Source organism: Loxodonta africana, chromosome 20, assembly GCF_030014295.1.
Source record: "Loxodonta africana isolate mLoxAfr1 chromosome 20, mLoxAfr1.hap2, whole genome shotgun sequence".
Taxonomy (NCBI): Eukaryota; Metazoa; Chordata; class Mammalia; order Proboscidea; family Elephantidae; genus Loxodonta; species Loxodonta africana.
The window spans coordinates 12,988,298-13,003,405 of record NC_087361.1 but is presented as its reverse complement, the minus strand read 5'-3'; the positions used below and the strand labels follow the sequence as shown (position 1 = coordinate 13,003,405).

General features: G+C 38.4%; 1 protein-coding gene across 1 annotated transcript in view; it reads right to left on the bottom strand.

Moving 5' to 3' along the window:
• Positions 1-15,108, bottom strand: part of ABI3BP (ABI family member 3 binding protein) — a 68,574-nt gene that overhangs the window by 42,049 nt on the left and 11,417 nt on the right. Inside the window, exons 5-7 of the mRNA XM_064273044.1 lie at positions 11,844-11,918; positions 6,360-6,425; positions 3,872-3,943 (exon numbers count right to left, since the gene is read on the bottom strand). Coding sequence (XP_064129114.1) covers positions 3,872-3,943; positions 6,360-6,425; positions 11,844-11,918 — 213 coding nt within the window. The remainder of the gene's footprint in view (positions 1-3,871; positions 3,944-6,359; positions 6,426-11,843; positions 11,919-15,108) is intronic.

The following is a 15,108-nucleotide window of genomic DNA, read 5'->3' as shown; positions in this document are numbered from 1 at the left end:
TGATCAAAAGGGAGAAAATGCAGAACAGAATTTCAGAGTTTCTCGGAATCCAGACTTTCTGGAGTCATGGAGGCTAGATGAATCCCTGAAACTATTGCACTGAAATAATCTTTAAGCCCCAAACCAAAAATATCCCGATATTTTTTTCTACCTCTTAAGATGATCAACCATTAGTCAATGTTCAACCATTTCAAGAGGTGGCATATGATCAGGAACTGATGGCGTTGAAGGAGGAAGTCCAAGCTGCTCTGAAGGCATTGGCGAAAAACAAGGCTCCAGGAATTGACGGAATATCAATTGAGATGTTTCAATAAATGGATGCAGCACTGGAGGTGCTCACTCGTCTATGCCAAGAAATATAGAAGACAGCTTCCTGGCCAACTGACTGGAAGAGATCCATACTTATGCCTATTCCCAAGAAAGGTGATACAACTGAATGCAGAAATTATGGAACAATATCATTAATATCATACGCCAGCAAAATTTTCCTGAAGATCATTCAGAAACGGCTGCAGCAGTATAGCAACAGGTTGGTTTCAGATGAAACCTGGCTGAAAGCAGAGAATACCACAAGGATGTTTACCTGTGTTTTATTGACAATGTGAAGGCATTCGACTGTGTGGATCAGAACAAATTATGGATAACATTGCAAAGAATGGGAATTCCAGAACAACTTAATTGTGCTCATGAGGAACCTTTACATAGATCAAGAGGCAGCTGATCAGACAGAACAAAGGGATACTAATTGGTTTAATGTCAGGAAAGGTGTGTGTCAGGGCTATATCCTTTCACCATACCCATTTAATCTGTATGCTGAACAAATAATACGAGAAGCTGGACTACATGAAGAAGAACGGGGCATTCAGGATAGGAGAAAGACTCATTAACAACCTGCGTTATGCAGGTGACACAACCTTGCTTGCTGAAAGTGAAGAAGACTTGAAGCACTTACTAATGAAGATCAAAGACCACAGCCTTCAGTATGGATTACACCTCAACATAAAGAAAACAAAAATCCTCACAACTGGACCAATGAGCAACATCATGATAAACGGAGAAAAGACTGAAGTTGCCAAGGATTTAATTTTATTTGGATCCACAATCAACAGCCATGGAAGCAGCAGTCAAGAAATCAAAAGATGCATTGCATGGGTAAATCTGCTGCAAAGGATTTACAGTGTTGAAAATCAAAGATGTCACCATGAAGACTAAGGTGCACCTGACCCAAGCCATGGTATTTTCAATCTTATCATATGCATGCAAAAGCTGGACAATGAATGTTGAAGACCAAAGAAGAATTGACTCCTTTGAATTGTGGTGTTGGCAAAGAATATTGAATATACTGTGGACTGCCAAAAGAATGAACAAATCTGTCTTGGAAGAAGTACAACCAGAATGCTCCTGAGAAGCAAAGATGGTGAGACTGCGTCTTACATACTTTGGACATGTTGTCAGGAGGGATCAGCCCCTGGAGAAGGACATCATGATTGGTAAAGTACAGGGTCAGTAGAAAGAGGAAGACCCTCAACGAGGTAGATTGACACAGTGGGTGCAACAATGAGCTCAAGCATAACAACGATGTAAGATGGCACAAGGCTGGGCAGTGTTTTGTTCTGTTGTGCATAGGGTCGCTATGAGTTGGAGCTGACTCGACGGCACCTGACAACAAGATGATCATATGATTTTTCTCCCTTATTCTGTTTATGTGGAAATACACTAATTTGTGTACATGTTCAACCAACCTTGCATTACTGGGACAAGTCCCACTTCATTGTGATGTATTTTTGTGGTAAACATGAAAATGTGCCACCCAGGACTCCCTTCAATGTTCTCTCAGCTGAGGCTGACCCTGAAGGAGCTGACAGCTGGACTTCACACTCTGCAGCTGGGCAACAAGTCCTGCTTTGAAGGGGGATCTCGATAGGTGGACAATAGAACATACAATAGGTACAACAAATCTTGGTTGGGGTGAAATAGGGATAGGGGAGATAATGAGCATAGTCTTGCCTACCCATGCCTACCAGCCCATTAAATTCAAGAAGCTCTAATATATCATCTTTCCATAGCTAAACTGGATGATTTACTATTATAAAGATGACTTCGTCTACTCAAGAAGGTAATAAAAACACCAAACCTATTGCTATAGAGTCAATTCTGACTCACAGAGCCCCTACACAAAAGAGCAGAACTGCCTCATAGAGTTTCCAAGGAGCAGCTGGTGGATTCAAACCGCTGACTTTCGGTTAGCAGCCATGCTCTTAACCGCTGTGCCACCAGGGCTCCAGAAAGGTAATAGATACCAGCTACAAGTACAGATACAAGTACAGGTACAAGTAGCTCTGGGAAAATATTTATATCTTTGATAAGCTAAAATTTATTAATGCTTCCAGTTCCCCTGTTAAAGGTGGTTAGCATTTTTCTAGTGAGAATCTATGCTTAATTATATGAAGGTTAATGGTTTTTAGTTTGATCATTGCTACTTTTCTTGTTCTTTCATTTGCTTTGTTGACATCTAAATACTTTTTTCTATTTTTACTGATATAACCTCCAGGGAGTTACTTTGAATATTAAACACATTGCACCCATATTCCCCCCTAAAAGTATCTTAGAGAAAGTGGCTCCATTCAGAGACAGATTGTGTCTGAGAAACTGTGCAATGCTTAATCTTACAGCAGAGAAGAATAAAAGGAGCAGCAGAGCACAAATGGAAACTGGAATGCTTTCTTGCTTTTCATGAGTCAGGAATTTATAGTATTGGCCTCATTATTTGGTTAAAGAGAAGTGAATTCCTAGAACTTCAGACACTACTTCAAGTAAAACTACAAAAACTATCTTCTAAAACAAATCAAAATTATTTTTAGATAAATACCTTTAGGAGTGATTCACATCTCTCATTAGAGAATCATCATGGGCTGATTAAGTGTATATATGCATTAAATAAATTTCAATTTTCATGCTTTTACATCAGCAAGCACAATGTTGATACCATTTAAAAAATATTTCAAGGGGGTTAGAAGCTGGCGAAAAGGACACGAAAAGAGAGAGTGGAAGGAGAGAGCAGGCTGTCTCATTAGGGGGAGAGTAATTGGGAGTGCGTAGCAAGGGGTATATGGGTTTTTGTGTGAGAGACTGACTTGATTTGTAAACTTCCACTTAAAGCACAATAAAAATTATTAAAAAAATATATATTTCAAGGGAAAGGTGTAATCTCATGTTAAAGGAATGTAATAACTACCATTTATCTGCCTGGTGAGTTAGGTGTTTACACTTTGGCCAGACCAATGTCCTAGTTGTGTGTATGATGCCTAATCCCAGAGATCCAACTGGATCACTTATTTAAGCTGAATCATTTGGGAACATATTAATGACTGTGACTAGAGTGACTAAATAATCTCTCTGATGAAATCTACTTCTTCTTGTTGAACCACCATATTCCAGATTGCTAATAAATACAAGTCTTCTGAAAAAAAAATTGTAATAGTCCTTGTGAAATTATAACTTGAAAACCAAGTAATTACAGTTTCAAAGATCAAGCCTCTGTATGGGAAGTGTTTTGAGATTAGGGAAAACAGCTATTTTGATTAATTTTGTTCAATAATTCATATTTAACCAGGATCTTTGTAAAAAATCAAGATTTTATGTGGTAGTTAATTTAGCAGACTGGGTTTAGAAAAATTCTTCTTTAATGTTTTCACAGACATTTGAAGTTTTTATATTGGAATGAGTTACCGTTTTCAATTCCAGTTACACTAAGAACTTCCAAAACTAGTAAAAAAGAAATTGAAGTGTGAATTTAACAGAATTGTAGAGACTAAATCATTACATTTATAGTTTTGATAGGACCAAAAAGAAATAAATTTGTAAACATTACCTGTTTTCACTCCATTCCCTTTGGGCATTCCACTGGGTTTGGGTCTAAGTTTTACAGTTGTCCTATTCGTAACTACAAGAAAGCGGGAAATAAATCACTCAAATATTATCTCATTAAAACTTTGCAGCCAAGGAAAACAAAACTTCTCAGAGAATGTCAAGTCACTTACTGGGGAATAAAAACACAAAATGAAACAAAATAGAAAGGAAAGCTTACCAAAAAATATTGTTCAGAATATAGAAGCTACAGTTCTAGTATAAAATTTATAGACTTGAGTTTGGGAACAGAGACCTGAATTTGTACTCTGAGTTAACACTGGGCTTCAATACCTGACTTGAAAAAATAACTGGCAAGGAAATATATAATTGTAAGCGAGCAATAAACTTGCTTCATTTATAAGCATTAGATACACTCCAAAACGGAACTGAAGAAACATCGTAGGCGTAATGAGAAACCAAAACCTGAAGCGTATTTATTTGCCTGGACTTTAATTCACAACTCGTAGCTTGGTGGTCTTTTTGAGGAGTCTCTAAGTATGGACGTCCCCTCATGACAGTTCTGGAGGAAGTCCGTCACTGAACACAGTAGTATGTTGAAACTATTTTAGTGTATCTTCTGCTCTCTAGAGAATCACGGGACTACCTAGAACTTTAAGAAACCACCTATTTTATCCTCCATTTAGAATACACTTTAAATACAAACAGTAAGTATATTTCAATTAAGAGTGCAAGGTCTGGAGCCAGACAGCTTGGATTTCAATCTATTTTCTAGCCTTAGCTTCTTCAACTTGCTTTTCATGAGTCAGGAATTTATAGTATTGGCCTTATTATTTGGTTAAAGAGAAGTGAATTCCTAGAACTTCAGACACAACTTCAAGTAAAACTACAAGAACCATATTCTAAAACAAATCAAAATTCTTTTTAGATAAATATCTTTAGGCGTGATTCACATCTCTTTTTCATTAGAGAATCATCATGGGCTGATTAAATGTATATATGCATTAAATAAATTTCAGTTTTCATGCTTTTACATCAGTAAGCACAGGGTTGATACCATTTAAAATATACTGGGCACATGGCAAACATTCCATCATTGTTAGCCATTTTTGTTATTGTTTCATTATTTTGGAGAACTGTTTAATATAGCCAGCCACACCTTAAGCTCTCAATAGCTATCATGATACAAAAGCCACATGGCCACACATTTATTTATAAAAGATTTCTGTGTGTAATTACCTTTAAGAACTGGAGGATTACTGCAAAATATACGAGCTCCCCATAAGCAAAAGATATAAAAAATTATTTGTTCTTTCTTTCATGTGTATGGAGAGCTGTTCACCAAGAACATTCATTCAGAAGCCAGCTCAATCATTTAGAACTTTAAGAAGACTTCCCAGAATCACAGCAAAAAGGGGCAGAAAACATCACGAGGGTCTTTAATCTTGCTTGTGCTTCCGTGTAGGAGCAAATTACATGAATCAAATCAACTTCTGGAGGTTAACTTTAAACAACCTCCAATGAAGGAGATCCTGTAATCTTGGTAAAAAAAGTAATCTTGGTAGAAGGTAGTAAATTTAAAATATTTCCCAATGTATAATTATTGTTTTATTTTTTGCTGTTTACAACCTGTAAAATATGTTTTACCTCTACAGGAATCAAGTAAAAATATTCCCTCAGAACAAGAGTCTTTTTATACTGAAAGAGACTGGTTTTTTTAGAAGATAAATAACAATTGACAGTAAGTAGTATGTCATAGCTAATCCTATGCTATCACTATAATTGTCGTGGAAAATTGAAATTGCACACATGTACATGACTTAGAGAGTCCTGGTGGAGCAGTGGATAAGAGCTCGACTAGCCAAAAGGTTGGCAGTTTGAATACAAAAGCTGCTCCTTGGAAACCGTATGGGGCAGTTCTACTGTGTCCTATTCGGTCGCTCTGAGCTGGAATCAACTCCATGGCAATGGGTTTGGCTTGGTTTGGGTATGACTTATACACAAACACTATTTTTAAAGTACTTCTATACCCCCAAGTTCCTTTGATACTTCCTGAATTTCTGAATTCAACAATCCTTAAAAATCTTGATCAAGTTTTGTCACTTCTCTGGGTTTGTTAGTGCCTCTGATCCTCAGAATTTCTGTACGGCTTTTATTACACTTAGGATATATATCCCATTTTGTTGCATTTTAGGAGCCCTTGTGGTACAGTAGTTAAAGAGCTCAGCTGCTAAACAAAAGGTCAACAGTTTGAACCCACCAGCTGCTCCTCAGGAGAAAGATGTGGCAGTATGCGTCCATAAATATTTACAGACTTGGAAACTCTATGGGGCAGTTCCACTCTATCTAATAGGGTTGTGATAAGTCAGAATGGACTCCACATCAGTGGGTTTGGCTTTTTGGGTTTGGTGCGTTCAGTTGTTTCAGTACATGTTATACCTTCCCTAGACCCACTGGTTACTTAGGTCATCTGAGAAAAAGAAACAACTTACCAGGTTTGATCTGTGATCTGTCAGTTGGCCTGGGCCTCACAGGAGTCGTGTACAATCTGTGTGGTGCTGAAACAGAGGAAGCACTTCATGTTTAATAACTGAGGCTCTAAAACCCACCAAATGGATGACTTAGCACCCGAGGGACCAACAACTCATATACTCTGCATGGAAGTAGAAAGAATGTTCTGAAACCTCCAATTACGCACTCACACTAAAGGGAAATAAAATAAGTTAAAATATTCATGACTGGAAATTAAAAATGTATGTGGGCAGAGTGAGGTAGGTCTTTTGTAATGTGTGTTACAGATTATTGTGTTACAGATTAGTCAGCATTTAGTCCATGTTTTTCAAGAGCATTCATTTTTGCCAAATGGTTGCTTAACATGGTAAGCACATATCCACCCATCCATCAGCCCACCCATCCACCCACCCACCCACTCATCATCTATCCATCCATCCACCCACCCACTCATCCACCCACCCCCCACCCACCCAACCCCACCCATCCACTCCCCCACCCCCTGCCCCCCACCCATCCACCCATCCACCCATCCACCCATCCATCCATCCATCCATCTGCATATCTCAATTAGGAGTCACTGTAGGACACTATTTTGTCAAAGAAAACAAACAACTTCAAAGGCAAAAAAAAGAAATAATGTTAGGTAGGGAAAATTAGAAACATATGGTCTCTATAAAATATCTCTGCGTAAACTCTGAAATGAATGAATGGTCACATTTGGGCAGTGTTGTAAACCTAGACTTTGATAGAAAATGGCTTCAGGGGCCCTGACCATCAAGAGAGGGTGAGCATGGAGCAAGAACCCAGACAAGCCCTGAGACCATCATGCCGTCTTGTTACTTCCTGGTCCTGTTATCCAGGGCCTGGCACGGTGACTAGCACTGTGAGGGCCCAAAATGAAGACTTGTTCAATGAATAAATAAATGAATGGTCGTTGTAAGCAGACAAATTCTTGAGAAACTCTGCTGAGATATTTTTGCTTCATATAGTTTTAAAGTGTGCATTCATCCTGGAATTGGTCCATCCCACCCCGCTCTCCACTGCCTCCCTCAAAGCATCACACTTCCTCCTGCTGCTAACTGTCTTGGTAATGCTTTCGCTAGGACTGGAAAATTTTTTTCTTGCAAATGATGTAAGTAGGTTATACCGTTTCAGTGGTTTTGTTCACACATTTGAGTGGTTATTTGTATGACCATAAATCAACAATGCCTGTGCCTACCAAGTTAAAAAAAAAAATACACCTGTGAAATAGGTCATAATGTGTCTCATTTAGAAGCTTCCAATGTAAAGACTGTGATGTGTAGAATTTTGCCATGCTTCAGGCCAAAAACAGCAGACTTATGCTGACATTCTCTATAGGCTTAGATGGACCTTACAAAAGGCAAAAACCAGAGTGGGTAGAGAAACTGATGTTATAAAAAATTAATTCTCGCAGACTTGAAAATGCATGACGATGATGGGCAAATGTTTTCCTTTAGTTTTCTTTGAGGGTGGTAGAGTCCCTGTCAGCTTAATCCATTCCAGCTTTTCATACAAACTCCTTTCAATGTTAGATTCTAAAGCCAAAAACCAAACCCACTCCCCTCAAGTCGATCCCAACTCATAGAGACCTGGAATTCATTAGATTGCTTTTAGTTTAAAAAAAAAAAAAGCAAAGATCATGGATCTTATTAGGCTCATTCTAGAACACAGATGGATTTTAAAACTTTGTACAAAAAAGAGAATTTCAAACAACAAAAAAATTATTTTTCTAAAAGGGAAACTTTGAGCAGAGCACAGAAATAATCAGCACTATACTCCAAGGCATGAGATCACAGTGTTTTGTTTTAGGTTTTTCCACAGGATTTACTTAAATATAGAAGAAACTTTTTACAAAAGAGCTGAAGTATAATTTATGTTTAGCCTGTTAGTTACCCATACACCTCACCATCACCAAACAACACATGCTCTTGAGAAACCTGCTCTAGGGCTTCAAATAAAATATATATATATACTAAAAAAAGATGAAGGAGCTTTGTGACAATATAAGTAAACATTATCTCCACATAGTTTTTGGTGAGCAATAATACAAATAAATAAAAATATGACTTCATACTTAACTATCTGTAGAAAAAGCTATTTTTAAAAAACATTAAAATAATATATGAAGATAACATCAAAAATAAGCACCCAGGCATTACAGGGGGAACTCCGTGAAGGGCCCACACGTTCTGCCTAGTATCAGGAAAGGCGAAGGAGGACACAGCTCTACCTGTGTGGATTAGGGGCCAGGGGGCTGAAAGCAATAATCAAAATGTCCTCCCATGCATCTGGCTAAGTGATTTCTGTCATGGGTTGAGATTAGAAGGTAAAAGAGAGGAGCTTGAACATTTCAAGGTTTCAGTTGCAGTACTCTACAGGGACGTTGTTGTCTTAGAACATACAAGTGTAAGGGCGTCACAGAGGAAACTGGAGATGGCACTAGCGGGCTCCCACTGTAATAGGTAATCTAGGTGCAAAGTTTTCTCAGAGCACTTCGGCCTCATAGCTGAGGCCTCGGGACCAAAAAGCCCCATAGGTTGTCATGCATAAATGGGGTAGAGTGCAAAGAGCAAGACAATTTGGCATCTCTCTCCAGTTGTAGCAGGCTGGCTTGGGCTCCTACTGCCTGGCCTTAAAACAACAAAACAAGCAAACAGTGAATTGACCCCCTCTGTTCAGAGCTCAGACACACGTTTGTGAGGGCTGGGCCTGAGAGTGGTCCAAGTGACACACAGCATGCCTTTCTCATGTTGACCCTCTGCTCCCAAGCAGGCCTATTGGAATGGACCAAGTTGTGGATACTACTTGTATTTCTCAAGAAGGAATCTTTCCCAGGATGTCCTTTGTCATTTCATGCAAATGGGTCTAAAGACTGAAAAGATCTTTAGGTTTAAAGACTTAAAGATTCTGACAAACAAACAAAAAAACAATCCTGTTGTCACCGAGTGGATTCCGACTCAAAGCGACCTTATAGGATAGAACTGCCCCCAAGGTTTCTGTAATCTTTACGGAGAGAGGCCCTGGTGGTACAATGGTTAAGCACTGGGCCGCTGACTGAAAGTTTGGGGTTAGAACCCACCAGCCGCTCTGCAGGAGAAAGATGTGGCAGTCTGCTTCTGTAAAGATTTACGGCCTTGAAAACCCTAGGGGGCAGTCTACTGTGTCCTACAGGGTTGCTGTGAGTTGGAATTGACTCCACCGCAGTGGGTTTTGGATTCTTTACAGAAGCAGGCTGCCACATTTTTTAAGCACTGCACCACTAGGGCTCCCAGATGCTGGCACAAGCCCAGAAAATTGTGAATCCCAAGGCAGCACAGTTTAGGCTCAGCTTCAGCTAAGGATCCGCAGCACACAAGAAAAAATCATTAAAATACATCATATAAATATGCCGACAATCCATATATAATGATACCACAGCCCTGATATAAATCCAATAAGCTGTGAAACTCATATCTAATCAAAACATGTTTTAGGAGGTTTGGTAAAAATTCCACATACACTAGTAACGGTGACTATTTCCATTAAAGAATGGAAAAGTTAAAATGAGGAAAGAATAGGCTTGTGATATTTCCCCTGAATTCTGAAGTCCATAAAATTCTAAAAAGCTGTAATCTTTTTCTCATTTGGCAACCAAACCTGAGCTGAATAAGTGTCTTTATTTACCCTGCTTATTGTAAATATTTATTTTGCTGCAAAAACATTAATGTGTTTGATTATGAAGAATCTTCCATTAAGCCAGATACTAAAGAGATTTGGAAAAAAAAAATAGCAGAAAGAAACATACAAACATCAGGGTGGTGTATGGATATGACACGACTGACCATCTGTTGTTAATTGGTGAAGCTGGTAACTCATATGGGGAGTGGTGTCATTATGTTATTCTTCTTACTTCTGTGTATATTTTTAAATGACCATAAAAAAAAGTTAAACCAAATAAGACTTGGAAAATTTAAAGGTACTTTCCTGTAATACACAGAGTCTATTCTCTACAACGTTTATTTAGAATAAGTCTTGTATGTAATAAGGATGACAAAGTACATACCTTAAAATTAGATGTCTTTTATTGATATCATTTCTTCTTATTATTTTAAACTTCTCCCAATAATTTTTTCCTCCAATTAGAACTGATGATGGCTAAAATAAACGTATTTGTATTCTAACTTCTTAAATTTTATTTAATTTTTTTGGGGCGGGTAGGAGACATCCTGCCATCTGGTAGAGGTAGAGCTGGGCAAAAGGAGTCATTTAGAGAAAAAAAGAAAACTACCCAAATATGGAAAACCCACAACGGGCTAAAGATGCATTCACTAATCAAAGCTAAACATAGTTCAACTGTTAGTTTCTAATGCTTGTGGTCACTGGTACCGAATTTAGGGACTGTACGGAATTTAATTTTAGACAGAAAACTCAAATAATATCAATATATTAATGACAAAATTGTATCTCATAATGTAACTGAAGATGAATGGCCCTAATTTCCACTCTAAATTCCCCAGGCAGTAAACACTTTGAGCTCAAAGTCAAGTTCTCTTTGTATACTGCAGCAGCAAGGCTAGCTCTCCGCAGATACTTTGATGGGTACTGTGGGTATCAGAGCCCACAGAGGAGAGAAAAATACAAAAAGGGAAGCCTTCTGAGTGTGCAAAGATGAGATATAGCTGTACGTAGGTGAGTTCACTTTTCAAAGTCGGGAACCCCAAAGTAGGAATGAGATTAGGAAATCTCAGAGAAAACTTCTCTAGATATTTAAATGTTAAGTGATCATTAAAAAAAAAAAAAAAATCATTTTCTTAATAGTTTCTTTTTTTAGCCACAATAACCAACTGTCATGGAGTCGACTCAGACTCATAGCGACCCCACGTGTGTCAGAGTAAAACTGTGTTCCACCTGGTTTTCAAAAGTAGATCTCCAGTTCTTTCTTCCAGGGCACCTCTGGGTGGGCTCGAACCTCCAACCTTTTGGCCAGTAGCCTAATGCGTTAACCGTTTGCATCACCCAGGGACTCCCTGACCACAATGTCAATCAATGTATTTTGTCCAGTGGGGGTGATAAGACAGAGGAAGGATGGGAGGGAGAGAAAGAAGAGGACGATGGGAAAGAGAAAAAAATAATAATAAAAATTCTTATTTACCAGATGTTAAAGGAATGAGGCAGATGAAAGCCAAGCAAGAAAAAAAATGGGAGCTTTCATTTTTAGTTATCGGTATTAAGCAACCAACCACACATTCAAGAGCAGAGTTCTAACTAAAGGACTTGTCTTCCCTACATTCAACTAATACTCATATCACGTTTTCCGACTTGGCTGATGTACTGCACCTATGAAATGAGAAAAATCAACTCATTCGCCATGATGAGAAATTACATCCGGAAAAGAAAATTTCTTTCCTGATTAAAAACAAATAAGGAAAAGTTACTATTCAGAGGTAAGAAAGTGGTATTACCCTGAGTTGTCTTTGCCAATTCAGTTGTTCGTGGAATCTTAGTTGTGAAGTGTTCTTGGGTGGCGTGGTCTGATTCTGCTGGGGAAAAGCACAGCAAGACGGCTTGTTTTAAATAATTATCTTTATAAGCATGCTAAAAAATCATACTTCCTTCTTCCCCATGCAATGATAGAACAATAAATACATTAAAATATACTAAACTTTTTTTTTAAACATTATAATGACTCTGATTTATTATATTTGGTGCCTTCTTACATTACTATTGTAATAAGTATTATAAGGATCTCACTGTGCTCTTGTGGAATCTGTACATAGACCAAGAGGCAGTTGTTCAAACAGAACAAGGGGATACTATGTGGTTTAAAATCAGGAAAGGTGTGTGTCAGGGTTGCATCCTTTCACCATACTTATTCAATCTGTGTGCTGAGCAATTAATCTGAGAAGCTGAACTATATGAAGAAGAACATGGCATCAGGATTGGAGGAAGTCTCATTAACAACCTGTGATATGCAGATGACATAACCTTGCTTGCTGAAAGCAAAGAGGACTTGAAGCACTTACTGATGACGATCAAAGACTACAGCCTTCAGTGTGGACTATACCTCAACATGAAGAAAACAAAAATCTTCACTACTGGACCAATAAGCAACATTATGATAATGGAGAAAAGATTGAAGTTGTCGATGATTTCATTTTACTTGGATTCACAATCAACACCTTGGGAGGAGCAGTCAAGAAATCAAACGATGTATTGCACTGGGTAAATTTGCTGCAAAAGATGTCTTTAAAGTGTTAAAAAGCAAAGATGTCACTTTGAGAATTAAGACCAAAGCCATGATGTTTTCAACAATTTCATATGCATGTGAAAGCTAGACAATGAATAAGGAACACCGAAGAAGAATTGATGTATTTGAATTGGTGAAGAATGTTGAATATACCACGGGCTGCCAAAAGAAAGAACAAATCTGTCTCGGAAGAAGTACAGCCAGGATGGTCCTTAGAAGTGAGGATAGTGAAACTTGGTCTCACATACTTTGGACATGTTATCAGGAGGGATCAGTCCCTGGTGAAGGACACCATGCTTTGTAAAGTAGAGGGTCAGTAAAAAAAAAAAAAAAAAAAAGACGACTCTCAATAAGATGGATTGACACAGTGGCTGCAAAAATGGCCCAAACATAGTAATGACTGTGAGGATGGTGTAGACTGGGCAGCATTTCATTCTGTTGTACATAGGGTTGCTGTTCGTCTGAACTGACTTGATGACACCTAATAACAACAAATAAGGATCTTCTAATATATGCATGAATTCCTCTTAACTGTCTTTATGAATTATCTTCTTCATTTCTCCTCCCTATTCTATAAATTTCACAAATAATTTAGATGAGGTAGAAAAGAAATTGATTATATGAAAAGAGATATATAAGAAAAAATATTCTTCTATTTTCTTCACATGAAAATCAGAGTCTATAGTGTTGACATAAGGACATATTTCCCCTGACAAAAAAATAAGTAGAGCAACACTTTCATTCCTTATTATCCTGAGATCATTATGTCATAGAGACACAACAAATTACATTGTTCGCTTTGCATACACTGGATCCAAGGAAATACTTGGTGCAATTAATATATTGAAATATTTTTCTGCCCTGCTTTATTCTTTTGATTCTGTTCACAAGAGAGATACTTGTGACAGTTGACAGGTGATGGTTCTTCGTTTTATAAGTCAAGGGACATTAAAAAATAGAGAGCAGAAGTTAGATAATTATTACGTCTAGTTTCTTGGGAAGTCCTTTTGACTTCGCCATCATGGGAGGTGTTGACTTGGAGGCCTAAGCTAGGCTAGATGAGCATTAATTACTCATTAATCAAGGTGTATTTGTACATTCAATTGTAATTTTTTCCTTAGGAGAGCATTTCACTTTAAAATGGTCAATAACTTCGTTTCAGCAGATGCATGCAAAGGATGGCTTTATTGGAAAAGGGAGGAAAGTACAGGCACTCATTTAACCATAGCCGTATTTTTTATATGGGATGTAGGGTAGACAGGGCAGAGGGGCCAACTAACAAGCCTGGAACTCTTGTTTTCCAGTTCATTGTCAGCCAAGAGATGGGCAAATGGAAGTTTCCACACAGAGAACACGTTCCTGCAGAACTCCTTAAAAGCATGACAAGCTCATTCCAGTCCACCTTCCTGACTCATTCATCCTCATTTCTCCAGGCACCCCACCAGCTCCTCAGATTAGTCTAGTTGTCATTCCCTGCCCTGGGCCTGAGCCTCTTTCCCATTTTGTGTCTTTAACCTGAAAGGCCTTTTGCATCCTTGACTCTTCAACTCTCACTCCAACTTGAAGGCTCAGTGCAAATGTCACCTCCACAGTGAAGCCTTCCTTGATGCTCCAGGTAGTTTGCTAGCTCAGCATGTTGCTGTTTTCTCTATTATGCTCACCATATTGAATAACACTGGAGTTAATCCTAGACACACTCTGATAACAGAATATGTGAATTCCAATCTGGATTCTGACACTAATTGTGTGACCTTGGCCAAATTTTAAAAACCCAAACAATATAAGTGTCCGTATACCTTAGTTTTCTAACCTGTAAAAAGGGACAAGGAAAAGAATCTATCTCACAGAAATGGCATGTGGCTTAAATGAAAAATGCATGTAGCACATTGGCTGGGACAGAGGAAGTATTATTGTCACTAACTCCTGTCATCATGGTGAGCTGTTTAGGGTAAGGACCTCGCCCTTTTAGCAACTTTTTTTTTGTTTTTTGGAACTCTCATTGCTTAATATTATGCTTAGCACCCAGCAAGAAGGGTTCAGTAAATATTAGATGACTGATTTTTTTCCCCCAAATGGAGTTTCAACTGCAAAGCCAGTTCAAAAGCAACAGAAAAGCACAGCATTTACGTACTTTTGGGAAATTTTTTCCTTTTAGAATACTTAGGGTTTTTCTTTTATTTTTTCCTTTAGATGAAGGTTTACAGAACAAACCAGCTTCTCATTAAACAGTTAGTACACATATTGCTTTGTGACATTGGTTACCAAACCCAGGACATGTCAACACTCTCCCTTCTCAACCTTGGGTTCGCTATTATCAGGTTTCCTGTCCCCTCCTGCCTTTTAGTCCTTGCTCCTGGGCTGGTGTGCCCCTTTAGTCTCATTTGTTTTATGGGCCTGTCTAATCTTTGGCTGAGGGGTGAGCCTCAGGAGTGACTTCATTACTGAGCTGAAAGGGTGGCTGGGGGACATACTCTTGGGCT